Here is a 14401-nt window from a genome sequence, read left to right as displayed (position 1 = left end):
CCGCTTCACAAAACAACAAAAAATGTAACATGAAGGAATGAAACCAAACACATATGACTCAGTGATGAAATACATAACCAACTAACCAAAGCAAACTTTTTGAATAAATAGTTCTAAAATTTTCTTTATATTGGTGCCCTAAAACTGCTTTATGGGAGGGACAGACTCATAAGCCGTTTTAACAAGAAAAAAGAAAAGAATGGAAGCCGTCTTAAGCCTACCATTAGAAGCAAATAGCTTTAACTTTCGAATTACGATTTCTAATGTAAGTTCTTGAGTTTAGGACACACTATTATTAAATTATAAACATTCAAACTTTTTGTATGAATCTAGATTTTAAAAGTTGTCAGTAAATGTATGTTAAACAATTTTGTATAAAAGTTGCTCAATGCAATTCGAAATTTCGAGGTTTTGGGATTAGAACATTTGCAAAACAGATAACGCATGTGTTTGGGAAAGAAGAACAAACATGGGGCCACACACTACCATGAGAGAATTAACATGACAGATAGGAGCAGGCGTGTAATGTGTCTCAATTATTATTTTTATAGCAAAAATTGTTATTCGATTTTTCAACCAAAAAAATAAGTTTTCATTACATTTTCACATCCTGCAAAAATGTTCCCTCCTCTCAGCTTTGCATGAGAGTTCCCATTGAACTTAACTTTGAGTAGCTAACACTTCTCTCAATTTTTTTGTTCCCCTAAAAAACAATAACCCAATTGATATTATTTGGCCATTATATTTGCGTATTTTAGTAGAGCTGTAAAACGTATTTAAACATACCTAAATAGATCCGTCCGCATGGATAATATTTTTGTGGGCTATAAATTGATCGGTCTATGTCAACAAGACAACAACAGACCAAACTAGACCAAACTAGACCAAACTATGGGTGTCCGCATCCGTGGCCGTAACATTTGGTAAACATTGCAAGAAGCGATCCACAAGCAATAGAAGAATTTATTTAAAATTATTTTTATTCCGGAAACTAAGATTGAAAAAAAAATTGAAACTAAATTTGCATATAGTGGAAGTTGAAAATGATTGGTTTAAGGAAAATGGTCCCCAAGAGAAAACAAAGGGAACAAGAAAAGCAGAAAAACATAAGAAACAAAGGAAATGAGAAAAAGCCTGAGAAGAAAGTAATAATAATATGTCTAGAATAAGAGCAGATTTGAAGGGCATGCTTGTTCTTTGTCTCCTCCACCTTCTTCTTCCTTCTCCTTCTCATGTCTTTTCATTTTCATTTTGTTCTTTCTGTTCGCCATTTGGTCTTCCACAATCGGACCCACCAAATATTTGTTTTACGAATCTTGAAATTTCGTATAAGAATCGATCGGAGGAAGGAGAAAAGAAACAGAGCAAAGTAGAGAGATATAGAGAGAACAATGGAGATGAAGAGAGACATTAGAGTGGAGGAAGAGAACATGTGTACTTCATTGTTGACTGCAGTTGTTGTTCTTTCAATGGCTTGTCTTAAACACTTCTCTTCTGTATCGTATTTGATCGAGCAATGGCGTTCGTTGGTGTTTCTTATACTCAACGTCGTTCTCTTAGCCGTTTACTTTACCTCGACTCGTCCTAACCTCGGGAGGAGTCATGATTTCAAGACTCGTCGAGGAGGTAGATTGAGAATGATGCGAGAGAAAAAGAATAAGATTAAGAAGAAGAAGACAAGGGTGGTGGTGGAACCGGCTTGTTTTGACCAAGGTTTCTTACTTGTTGAGCCAAAGGAAGTGATCAAGAAGTGTGTTTTAGTGGAGGAGACGAAAAGAGTTTGCCCTAAATTTGAGGAAACTGTGAAAGATTGCTTGTTTCACAAGAAAGAAATAGAGTATAATGGAGAAGAAGATGAATTTGAGCCAGGGAGGTTATCCAATGAGGAGTTGAACGAGAGAGTTGAAGCGTTCATCACGACGTTTAGACAACATTTGGTGCTAGATGCGAGACGAGGTAGAGACAGAGAAACTGATCAGAAGATGAGACCAAAAGACTCTGACAGTAGCTTTTTAGTTCGGGAAGTCACTTGTTTGGTTTAAGAGTTTCTCTCTACAATCTTTTTTTCATCTTAAGATTCGTTCGGTTTTGTTCGTTCTTTGGCTTCGTTTCTTTTGTGAGTTTGAGCTAATAGCTCAAAAGATCGCATCTTCTTTTTTTGATGTAATGCCATAAGAACACAAAAGTATATTCAAAAAATTTACATAACAACAAAAAATCGAAAATATAATCTTCTTCGAAATTTTAAATCTTCTATGTAAGTCAAAATATTAAATGACATAAACCAGTGAAGAAAATTAACTTGTTGTACATGTGGAGTCGGAGATTCACACTTATGGATTTTGGGTGTTTGAGTGTATGATAAAAAAAAAAAAGGAACGAAGCTCTTTCATCATAATGAACAAAGATCACTTGCAATTTCTAGTGTAAAAATGTGGATCCCTGCCCAAGCCTATGTTGTTTAGTGGCAAAAGAAAGTTTTGGTGAATGGTAAAACTCTGATACCTAAGTTCGATTATCCCTAAAAACAAAAATACATTTGTTTGGGAAGTCTGTCACTTGGGTCTTTGTCCAACTGGTTTACATGATAGTTAGAAATGTAGGCGGCCTTACAATCCCTTATAATTAGTCGGAAAGCATTATAAATTCGGATCAGACTGTATGGTAGCTCAATTCTACCTGTATCGAGAGAAGTCTACTCTATAACACTTCGGTGCATTCCTAACAAAGCTAACCAAATCAGCCGATAGGGTACATCAAAAAAAAATATGGATCCCTTTCTTGTGCTTAGAGAAGACATTTCGGTCATTTCAATCTTCGAGATCCCCATTGGCACGTGCACCTCTCCGTGATTCTTGAATCATCCATAGTAAATTCAACGACTTCACGATCAATTATATGAGTCTTTTAGCTGGTGGAAGCATTTCACATGGAGGACCAAACTCCTTCAATGGAGCTCTATGTTTAGAAGTGAGATCAGAAGGAGATGGACTTTTTAAGCCCAATAGGCCAATACTAACACATTCATTAAGTCCATAAGACATATGTGACCACACCAACCACCTAGTTTTGACAAGTTATTAATGAAAGACACATCTTGCAATGACCAAACATATTTTAAAACTGTTTTTTCATGTTTAATAGTAATTGATTACCAAGTGTCATTAGCTCAATTGGTAAATACCTTATGCGACGTTTAGATGTCGTCGGTTCGAGTGACGCTTGGAACAAAACTAATATTACATGATGTGGTTTTGGATCTGGTGGATTACGGATTGTGGCCAGAACATCTTAATATCCAGAAGAAAAAAAAATATGATTTTAATTATTTTAAGATTAAAGCTATATCAAAATTGAACTCAGAAATTTGATAAAAACATATGATCATGCATTTGCAGTTCATACTCAAATTTAAAAACAGAATTGGAACAATCGTAAGTTACATAAATAACGTTTATAAACGCATACCTAAAGACCCGATATGTAAACTTAAGTTGGTTGTAGTTGGACCAGTTTCTACTTTCTAGTCTTATATAGACTCATAGTACGTTCAGTGCCAAGGTTATGGTTAATAATTATTTTTTTTGTTAACCATACAATTCCGTTTTCACACAACCAATTCACATAGGTCTTGTGATTAAACACAGAAGTTCCTGACCGACCCCAGATATCTCATATCCAAAAAGTCTTAAAAAGTCTTATAACGACCTTGATCGAGTATCTCATAATGACTCCCTAAAATCTCATCACGACTTCAAAGGTCTCAAAAATATCATAACATTTTTGAATAATTCAAATATTCACTAATATAAGTTTCTAATTTCGTAAAACTTATTTAACAATAACAACACTTTATTTTCTCACCATTGCAAAAGCACTTTATTTCACAAAACAAAGTCACTTACTTTTTGTATTGTATGATATAAAAGTTCGATGAAAGACTATATATACACTTTTCTTGTTTGTTTGGGGCATTAAAAGTTTTAGGCACAGCTCTCGATATATTTTTCTAACTATTGTATAGTGGTCAGTGAATTTATATTGAATTAATACATTTCTCTTTGTTTCATACTAATTTTAGTTTTACTATACAAAAACAGCTAAAGTCAATGATACATTGATGACATATCTGGTACATATATATTACTTTGTTTTATTATGATCAAATTGGTCTTGAACTGACTAGAGTCTGCCATGAATGTGGCATCTTAAAACATTTGCATGGGCACCCATTTTTGTGGGGAAAATTTAAAGTTTCACAATAGATGAAAATATGTAAATATAATTGAGGAATTAGATAACAATAAGTCAATAACAAAAGTTCTTATTTCATAAATCCTATCGGCTGATCCGGTCAGGTAGAAATGCACCAATATGCTTAATAGTGTGGATTTCTTCCGGAAGAACCACCACATTGCATGTTTGTCCCAAATTTAGAATGTTTTCTGACTATTTACTAAAATTGATTATTTCTTAAGCGTTAGAATTGAACGCTTTTCTAAAATTAAATTAGAAGTTATTTAAAAATATATATATAAACTTAATTGTACTAAGAATATTTTTTTCGTAAAAAATAAAGAAAAAGAAATTAAAAACTAATACCAAAAAAGTATAGGAATTGATTCATAATTGTCTATAACCGCTGAAAACTGCCTAAAACTACCCAAGACCAATTAATTACATATTTACATCTGAAACTAATCAATTTCAATCAGTCTTTAGATGTTTTTTCTAAAACCAGGTTTTAGAACACTGCAATGATTTGCCAGCGCTATCTAATATAAACTGTTGTGTTTCTTACCTGAAAATGTATAAAGATAAAAACCACGCATCTCATAAGTTTAAAAGAAAGAAAATATTTAAAATAGTTTATATGAAATGCTATAAAATCATGTTATATTTTTCGTTAGCATTGAAAAGCCAACGGCCTCTCGCTTCCCGGTTGCTGCTACTTGCAATATAAAATGACCAGGAAGACGTGAACAAATTACAACACACGTGAAAATCGAAAAATTTAGATTTCTTTAACATATTAAGTTTAGAGTCTTCATTAATAGTGCCATTTGCTCTTAAAAAATGAGGACTTTGTATGTTGTCGTTTCCCCAAGGTCAATGTGTCGTTTAGTATTTCTTTTTTCGAAACCCAAAGTAAGCAAAAGGAGAAGGAAGAAGATCATGAAGAGTTTTGGAAGCGTAAGATCAATATTCATGCATGCGAACAGTGTGGATTTAGTGCTGATGGGATTAGGTTTAATCGGAGCCGTCGGTGATGGCTTCATCACTCCTATAATATTTTTCATCACCGGGCTGCTACTCAACGACATCGGTGATTCCTCATTCGGTGATAAAACCTTCATGCATGCCATCATGAAGGTCTTTTTCTCTCTTCTTTATTCTATGTTCTCTGTTCTTGGTCTTAGCAAGATTGAATGACGACATGTGTTTAGGAATTATGAGTCGTGTATAAATCCAATCTAATACATAAGAGATATGAATCATTTTATTTCATTCATTGCTAATTGGTTTAAAAATGGAACCACGAGAGTTGTGAGATGGAGTAAATCTAGCTATAACCCTTTGTTGTGAATAATATTTATCATATATAAGAAAAGAGTACTAATGTATATTCGTTTTTTCTTACACAAACATTGGCTAAATAACAGAATGCCGTAGCTTTGCTTTATGTCGCTGGTGCATCTTTGGTGATATGTTTCGTTGGTAAGTTTTTTAGATAATGTTTAACACCAAAAAGAAAGCTAAATTTGGTGCATTTCAACATAATAAATTTTATTGAAATTTGTGGATGGTTTTCCAAATACAAACAAAACAGAAGGATATTGCTGGACTAGGACAGGGGAGAGACAAGCATCAAGAATGAGAGAGAAGTACTTAAGAGCAGTGTTAAGACAAGATGTGGGTTACTTTGATCTTCATGTTACAAGCACTTCTGATGTTATCACCAGTGTCTCTAGTGACACCCTCGTGATCCAAGACGTCCTTAGTGAAAAGGTCTAACCATTATATCTCTAAATAATCAATATAGTTGCTTCTTTTATTGAAAAAGGTCTCACAAGTGAAAACTTTATATATTTGTTTCAAACAGTTACCAAATTTTTTGATGAGTGCATCGGCGTTTGTCGCAAGCTACATCGTGGGTTTCATCATGCTGTGGAGACTAACAATAGTAGGTTTCCCGTTCTTTATCCTCCTCTTGATCCCTGGACTGATGTGCGGACGAGCCCTCATCAACATCTCGAGAAAAATACGTGAAGAGTATAATGAGGCTGGTTCTATTGCCGAGCAAGCCATCTCGTTGGTGCGAACCGTCTACGCATTTGGTAGTGAGAGGAAGATGATATCGAAATTCTCAGCTGCGCTTGAAGGCTCAGTGAAGCTAGGGTTGAGACAAGGAATAGCTAAAGGAATCGCCATTGGGAGCAATGGTGTCACTTACGCCATTTGGGGGTTCATGACTTGGTACGGAAGTCGGATGGTTATGTACCATGGAGCTAAAGGCGGTACTATCTTCGCAGTCATCATATGCATCACCTATGGTGGCACGTAAGTATATATACATGTCTAAGGCTCTTTGGTATTCTTATTATAGTTTTGATATTTTGTATCTTACGTAGATCACTTGGTCGAGGTTTGTCGAATCTCAAATATTTCTCCGAGGCGGTTGTAGCAGGGGAAAGGATTATTGAAGTGATAAAAAGAGTTCCCGATATTGATTCGGACAACCCGAGAGGTCAAGTTCTTGAGAATATTAAAGGAGAAGTCCAGTTTAAGCATGTGAAGTTCATGTACTCATCAAGACCCGAGACACCAATCTTTGATGATTTATGTCTAAGAATCCCATCTGGTAAATCTGTTGCTCTGGTGGGTGGAAGCGGATCAGGAAAATCAACTGTGATATCGCTTTTACAAAGATTTTATGACCCCATCGTAGGAGAGATTCTTATCGATGGTGTGTCTATTAAAAAGTTGCAAGTGAAATGGTTGAGATCACAAATGGGTCTAGTTAGCCAAGAGCCAGCACTCTTCGCCACATCGATAGAGGAGAACATATTATTTGGTAAAGAGGACGCATCCTTTGATGAAGTAGTGGAAGCTGCAAAGTCCTCAAATGCTCATGATTTCATTTCTCAGTTCCCTCTTGGTTACAAAACTCAGGTTAGATTCCAACTTTAGAAAATTTGATTATTGTTTAACTTTCTCAAAATGGATATTTAGTTTTTCTTATTTACAAAAAAAGGTTGGGGAGAGAGGAGTGCAAATGTCAGGGGGTCAGAAGCAAAGGATTTCAATTGCACGTGCGATAATCAAATCACCGACACTTCTACTGCTAGACGAGGCAACAAGCGCATTAGATTCAGAATCCGAAAGAGTAGTCCAAGAAGCCTTAGACAATGCCACTATTGGTCGTACAACTATTGTTATTGCTCACCGCCTCTCTACTATTCGTAATGTTGATGTTATATGTGTATTCAAAAATGGTCAGATTGTAGAAACTGGATCACACGAAGAGCTCATGGAGAATGTAGATGGTCAATACACTTCTCTAGTCCGCTTACAAATCATGGAAAATGAAGAATCAAATGATAACGTTAGCGTAAGTATGCGAGAGGGTCAATTCTCAAATTTCAACAAAGACGTGAAGTATAGTTCAAGACTTTCTATTCAAAGTCGGTCTTCCCTTTTCGCAACTTCAAGCATTGATACAAATCTTGCTGGTTCAATTCCAAAGGATAAGAAGCCATCTTTTAAGAGATTGATGGCGATGAATAAACCAGAGTGGAAACATGCATTGTATGGTTGCTTAAGTGCAGTCTTGTATGGAGCCTTACACCCAATTTATGCATATGCTTCAGGATCAATGGTGTCAGTGTATTTTCTAACGAGTCATGATGAGATGAAGGAGAAAACAAGGATCTATGTGTTGCTTTTCGTTGGTCTAGCTGTTTTATGTTTCTTGATCAGTATCATTCAACAATATAGTTTTGCTTACATGGGTGAATACCTAACGAAACGTATACGAGAAAATATTCTCTCAAAGCTATTGACCTTTGAGGTAAGCTGGTTCGATGAAGACGAGAACTCGAGCGGATCAATTTGCTCTAGACTAGCCAAAGACGCAAACGTGGTATGTCTTCTGTCTTACTAATTTAAACTCTACAAATCAACCTTTTTACCAATGATTCCATAATATTTTGTTATGACAGGTGAGATCGCTTGTTGGTGAACGAGTGTCGTTGTTGGTACAAACTATATCAGCAGTGAGTGTAGCTTGCACACTTGGTTTGGCCATTTCTTGGAAATTATCCATTGTGATGATTGCAATACAACCAGTGGTTGTTGGATGCTTCTACACTCAACGCATTGTACTCAAAAGCATATCGAAAAAAGCCATTAAAGCACAAGATGAGAGCAGCAAACTAGCGGCAGAAGCTGTATCCAACATCCGAACCATAACAGCATTTTCGTCACAAGAACGGATCCTAAAATTACTCAAAATGGTTCAAGAAGGACCACAAAGAGAAAATATCCGTCAATCGTGGTTAGCAGGGATTGTGCTAGCAACTTCTAGAAGTCTCATGACATGCACTTCAGCTTTGAATTACTGGTACGGTGCTAGACTTATTATTGATGGGAAGATCACGTCAAAAGCATTCTTTGAGTTGTTTATACTCTTTGTGAGTACGGGTCGGGTTATTGCGGACGCGGGAGCAATGACGATGGATCTAGCCAAGGGCTCGGATGCGGTCGGATCAGTATTTGCGGTGTTAGATCGTTACACAAACATTGAACCGGAGAAACCGGATGGTTTCGTCCCACAAAACATAAAGGGACAAATAAAGTTTGTCAATGTGGACTTTGCGTACCCAACACGCCCTGATGTGATTATATTTAAGAACTTCTCCATTGATATTGACGAGGGAAAGTCGACAGCGATAGTGGGTCCAAGCGGGTCAGGTAAATCAACTATAATCGGGTTAATCGAACGGTTTTATGACCCGTTAAAGGGTATTGTAAAGATCGATGGTCGTGATATAAGGTCTTATCATTTGAGATCACTTCGTCAACACATAGGTTTGGTTAGCCAAGAGCCAATATTATTTGCTGGGACAATCCGAGAGAACATCATGTATGGAGGAGCATCTGACAAGATTGACGAGTCAGAGATTATCGAGGCGGCCAAGGCAGCCAACGCTCATGATTTCATCGTAACATTATCGGACGGCTATGATACGTACTGTGGAGACAGAGGAGTACAACTATCTGGTGGTCAAAAACAGAGGATCGCGATTGCTCGTGCGGTTTTGAAGAACCCATCAGTGTTGCTTCTTGATGAAGCTACGAGCGCTCTTGACAACCAATCAGAGCGCATGGTGCAGGATGCACTCGGGCGTTTGATGGTTGGAAGGACAAGTGTTGTGATCGCTCATAGGCTTAGCACCATTCAAAACTGTGACACGATAACTGTTTTAGACAAAGGGAAAGTTGTCGAATGTGGAACACACTCTTCCTTGTTAGCTAAAGGTCCTACGGGTGTATATTTCTCTCTGGTCAGTCTCCAAAGAACTCGTTACTGAAGGTCAGATGTTTTATTTGAATCTTTTGTGAACGTTTAGTTATTGTACTTTTAGCCCCCAATATACATGAGGGAAACCAGTTAGTTTGTAACATGCACCCATTTAGTTTTACAATTTTCCAACATAACTCATGCTTTAATAGTTTCGATAAATATCGTAAACTATATTTGGATGTAGATATGGAACATTATGTTATCATTGTTGCCATGAAAAATAATTTGCTCACCACTATGGGGTTAGTCTAACAACTGACACCACGTACTGCCCGAAAAATGGGGAATCATTGATATATTTCTCAATTATCTAATGTTGCAACAAGAGAAAAAGAAAATAGAAAGACCAAAAGCAAAAAAAGAAAGGCCAAATAATATCCATGCATATGATGTGTGATCTATAAATATATTCAATGAATATAATAATTTAAAGGTTTTTAGAGAACTATAATTAAATAAGTAAACGAAGAAAAACTACACACCTTATTATATGATGAAACTCTTTAAACTATTTTAACTGAATAATTATGTTTTAAATAATAGTAAGGAGGAAACGTTTATTTAAAAAATAATATTTCTCTTCCACGAACCTATAGTACTGTCGAATCTAGAATTTTATGATGGACGTAGAAACATTCTTTCACTATGCTAAAGAACTGGCATAATATAAACTAAATTTTATATATATGATATGAGCACTATATATGTAATCTTATATTTTTAGTTGTAGTGGTTAGTATCAAATCTATATTAATTTACACTTTTATTGTTTCAATACACTCCTTCTATTTCAATATAAATGATGTTTTACACCATTTTTGTTTCAATTAAATAACGTTAAAATATAATATCTTTTAAAATAAATTTTAATAAGGTTTTACTAAATTTTAGGTGAAATTATAATATGTTTTAGAGTTAACCCAATTTAGTCATATAATTTATTTTTTATTTTTTATCATGAAATATTTTTTAGGAAACAAACGAACCTGTGAAAAATTGTTTACATAAATAATGTGTAGCGTTCTACACGAATTTTTCGTGCTTAATAATCTATCTTGACATTTGTATTACGAAAAATTAAAGATAAAGAAAAGGTAATGAATTTTTCCTTGTCAGTCTAAAACTCCTCCAAATATGATAAAAATGATGGCCATTCTGTTGGGGAAGACACCATCTTACTTGTCTGAACAGTCTATAAAAAAAGTTATTTCTTACTTGTCGACACCAATCATACACTTCATTGCCCAAGGTAGGGCTTCGACTTCTGAATAAAGAGGAGATAGACTTTTACGCAGGTTAGCAGCTCCCATGGTTGACGCCTCTCTATTTAAAGATGTGCAAAACCACCTTAGTCCTGAAAACTTGTCGCTTTCTTTCCAAGATCCGTCCACAAAACAACAAAAGCCAGAGTACGTATTATCTTGTGAGATATTACTCACTCGAATTTGTTATTTCGATTGCATAGAAACGTGGTTTTCAGTATTAAACTCAGCTTGCGCTAACTGCCACGATTGTGCCTCTTTTTCAGTTAGACATAACACATCTAATAGATCTTTTTCCACATTTTCAAATACTTTTTCATTCCTTACTTTCCAAATATACCAAATTATCCATGGATATGCAGATGAATCAAATTCTGAAGGGATTCTTGAGAATAAGTGATCCAAATTCGCATAAATAGAATTTGTGGGAAAAATCCCTGGGACCGTAGAAATCTTCGAGAGTGCCCATATTTGTCTCGCTAGATGACACTAGAAAAATATATGGTTTACTGTTTCCTTAATAGTGCCACATCTAACACATCCTGAATCATAAATTATACCTTTCTTCCTCAAATTGTTTGTTACCGGTACAACGCCTGATAATATTTGCCGTAAAAAATAACGTAATTTAGGCGGACATTGCAATTTCCAAACATGTGATTTTAGAGCTTTGATTTCTGGACCAATAAAAGATGAATTATTTACCAAGTTTTTCATCCGTGCTATATGGTAGCCAGATTTAACTTTATAGTTTCCGGATTTTGTGAAATGCCAAACTGGGATATCATCTCTTATTGACGCACCCAAGTGCACATCACTTATCAGCTGGACATTTTTCGGATCAAAGAGCTCTTTCAGGAGATCAATACAGATATGAGTAAAGCATATGATAGGGTTGAATGGAATTTTGTTAAGGAGTTATTAAGGAAGATGGAATTTTGCGAAAAATTGATATCTTGGATAATGTGGTGTATTACTTTAGTCCAGTATAGGGACCTTATTAATAGACAACCTAAAAGACTAATAATACCAGAACGGGGATTAAGACAAGGAGATCCACTTTCTCCTTACTTATTCATACTCTGCACTGAGGTGCTAACAACAAATATCCGGAAAGCTGAACAACCAAAATTGATCACGGGTATCTAAGTAGCAACAACGAGCCCTTCAGTTTCTCACTTGTTATTTGCAGATGATAATCTTTTCTTTTGTAAAACTGATAAAGAACAGTGCGGAGTAATATTGATATCTTAAAACAATATGAAGCGGTTTCGAGACAAATGATAAATTGTACAAAATCATCGATGCAGTTTGGGCATAAAGTAGATGATGCTATAAAGACAGAAATTAAATTGACCCTGGGTATACATAATATTGGAGGCATGGGTTCTTATCTCGGACTACCGGAAAGTTTAGGGGGCTCTAAGACAAAGCTTTTTTCCTTTGTTAGAGATAGATTGCAAAGTAGAATAAATGGCTAGTTGGCTATATTCTTATCGATAGGAGAGAAAGAAGTGATGATCAAATCGGTAGCTGCAGCATTACCAACTTATGTGATGTCTTGCTTTAGGCTCTTGAAAACAATTACTTCTAAACTAACAAATGCGGTAGCAAGGTATTGGTGGAGCTCGAATGGTGACTCTAGAGGTATGCATTGGATGGCTTGGAATAAACTGTGTAATAGTAAATTGGAAGGTGGTTAGGTTTTTGGGATGTAGATGATTTTGATTCGGCCTTACTTGCGAAACAGTTATTGCGGTTAATTTCGTCTTCGGACTCTCTTTTTTAAGGTTTTTAAAGGGAGATATTTTAGGAAATCCAATCCTTTGGAAAATATAAAATCATGCTCTCCGTCTTATGGCTGGAGAAGTATTTGTTAAGCTAGATCTCTGGTTAATAAAAGACTTATTAAAAGAGTAGGTTCAAGGACATCCATCTCTGTTTGGGAGGACCCGTGGATCCTGGCTCAATTTCCGAGACCAACAAAAAGTAATTGTTCAACTATTGACCCATCTTTAAAAGTTCAAAATCTGATAGTTAGTCATATATTTTACTCATTATAATCTTATAACACATGTAATAAATTTTATATATAAAGTATGGTTTTCAAAGTTATGAACTCGCGTGATCATGATACGTGTCAAGTCTATCGTTTAGATATTGACATGTTTCTTATATAAATAGAAAAACTAAAAAAAAAAACATATATATCAAAAATATTTAACTTTTATTTTTTTTTAACTAAAACGGAAAACTAAAAATAAGATGGAATGTATATACTAAAACTATATTTGTATTACAAAATCGACTTGTATTTCAATTTGAATACAATCGAATTCAAGTGTATTGTATTATGATAAAGTAGATATTTAAATTGTATTATGATACAATCGTGACACGTGTCAAGTTTATCGTTCAGATATTGACATGTGTCAAAAAATATTTACTTTTTTCTTAATTAAATAGGAAAACTAAAAAAGAAACACATATATCTAAAATATTTAACTTTTAATTTTTTAACTACAAAGAAAAACTGAAAATAAGATGAAATGTATAAAATAAAACTATATTTGTATTACAAAATCGACTTATATTTCAATTTTAATACAATCGAATTAAAGTGTATTGTATTATGATAAAGTAGATATTAAAATTGTATTGAAAATTTTAATTTGTAAGATTTAAAATTTGGTTTAAGAAAATAATAAATTTAATATTTTAAAAATGTATGAGTTAATATATAAAATTCAAATATCAACTATAAGATGGAGCGAATAAAAGGTATTTTATTATCCTGAAATAGATAGTTAAAATGTATAGTAAAATCGAATGTGTTTGATTTATATTTTGTCACACATCGTATGATGGAGTGTCTTACATCCTTTGATGTGTTACTATACCTATGTTTTATTCTAAATTTTTTAACTCATGTAATCATAAGTGAAAATATAATATTTTGAGAAAAAATAAGATTTAACTTTTCAGTTACTTATAATGAGAATACTTTCATTTATTAATTTTAACTCATTTAATATTAATTTGCATGATGTAAAATCAACTTACGAGATTACGGCATATACAAAAAATATATTTTCAACAATGTTTGGTTTCTAAATATTTTTGTGGATTTCTTTATTATTTATTTATTTATGTTTTGTTAATTGTTAATTATTTTTAATACTAACTAGGATATAAATTTGATATGTTATAAATATAATTTTGATATGAAAATGTTATCACTTAAAAGAAAGAGTGTAAAATTTAAATAGAGTTTATTATGATGACATAGATAGTTAAACCGTATTACAAAATTGAATATATAAAATAGAAATTTGCGTTTTTTTTTCTATATGCTAAACTAAATATAAAATAAGGATCGGTTACTATTTAGAATTCAAATATCATATATAAGATTAAATGTGTATAATTAAAATAAAATACAGAAGACTGAAAATTTTATTTAAAACAATAATTATTAAATAAAATATCAAAAAATATATTAATTATTATACAAAATTCAAATACTATCAAGTTTATTTTTCTATCTTACATC

General features: G+C 33.9%; 2 protein-coding genes and 1 pseudogene across 4 annotated transcripts; all 3 read left to right on the top strand.

The window, feature by feature from the left end:
* The first annotated feature begins 1160 nt into the window (after window positions 1-1160).
* AT3G28420 (Putative membrane lipoprotein) lies at window positions 1161-2246 on the top strand. Its single transcript, NM_113762.4, has one exon. It carries the CDS (start codon window positions 1392-1394, stop codon window positions 2040-2042), a length of 651 nt encoding a protein of 216 aa, NP_189483.1. The 5' UTR covers window positions 1161-1391; the 3' UTR covers window positions 2043-2246.
* A 2929-nt stretch (window positions 2247-5175) lies between these two features.
* On the top strand, window positions 5176-9593 carry ABCB22 (ABC transporter family protein; the record flags this gene model as incomplete). 2 transcript variants are annotated; one of them, NM_148757.1, is made up of 7 exons in its annotated part: window positions 5176-5373; window positions 5664-5718; window positions 5855-6009; window positions 6104-6561; window positions 6633-7173; window positions 7256-8143; window positions 8223-9593. In NM_148757.1, the coding sequence occupies 7 exons, from the start codon at window positions 5176-5178 to the stop codon at window positions 9591-9593; spliced, it is 3666 nt and encodes a 1221-aa protein (NP_683599.1). The 2 variants fall into 2 exon arrangements, with proteins under 2 accessions (NP_683599.1, NP_001327523.1); NM_001338956.1 differs by having other exon boundaries at window positions 5831-6009.
* A 1794-nt stretch (window positions 9594-11387) lies between these two features.
* On the top strand, window positions 11388-12944 carry AT3G28412 (annotated as a pseudogene; the record flags this gene model as incomplete). The annotated part of the gene is made up of 1 exon: window positions 11388-12944.
* Between the last annotated feature and the right edge of the window lie 1457 nt (window positions 12945-14401).

This window comes from Arabidopsis thaliana, chromosome 3 (assembly GCF_000001735.4).
Source record: "Arabidopsis thaliana chromosome 3, partial sequence".
Taxonomy (NCBI): domain Eukaryota; kingdom Viridiplantae; phylum Streptophyta; class Magnoliopsida; order Brassicales; family Brassicaceae; genus Arabidopsis; species Arabidopsis thaliana.
This window is presented reverse-complemented; position numbering and strand designations above follow the sequence as displayed.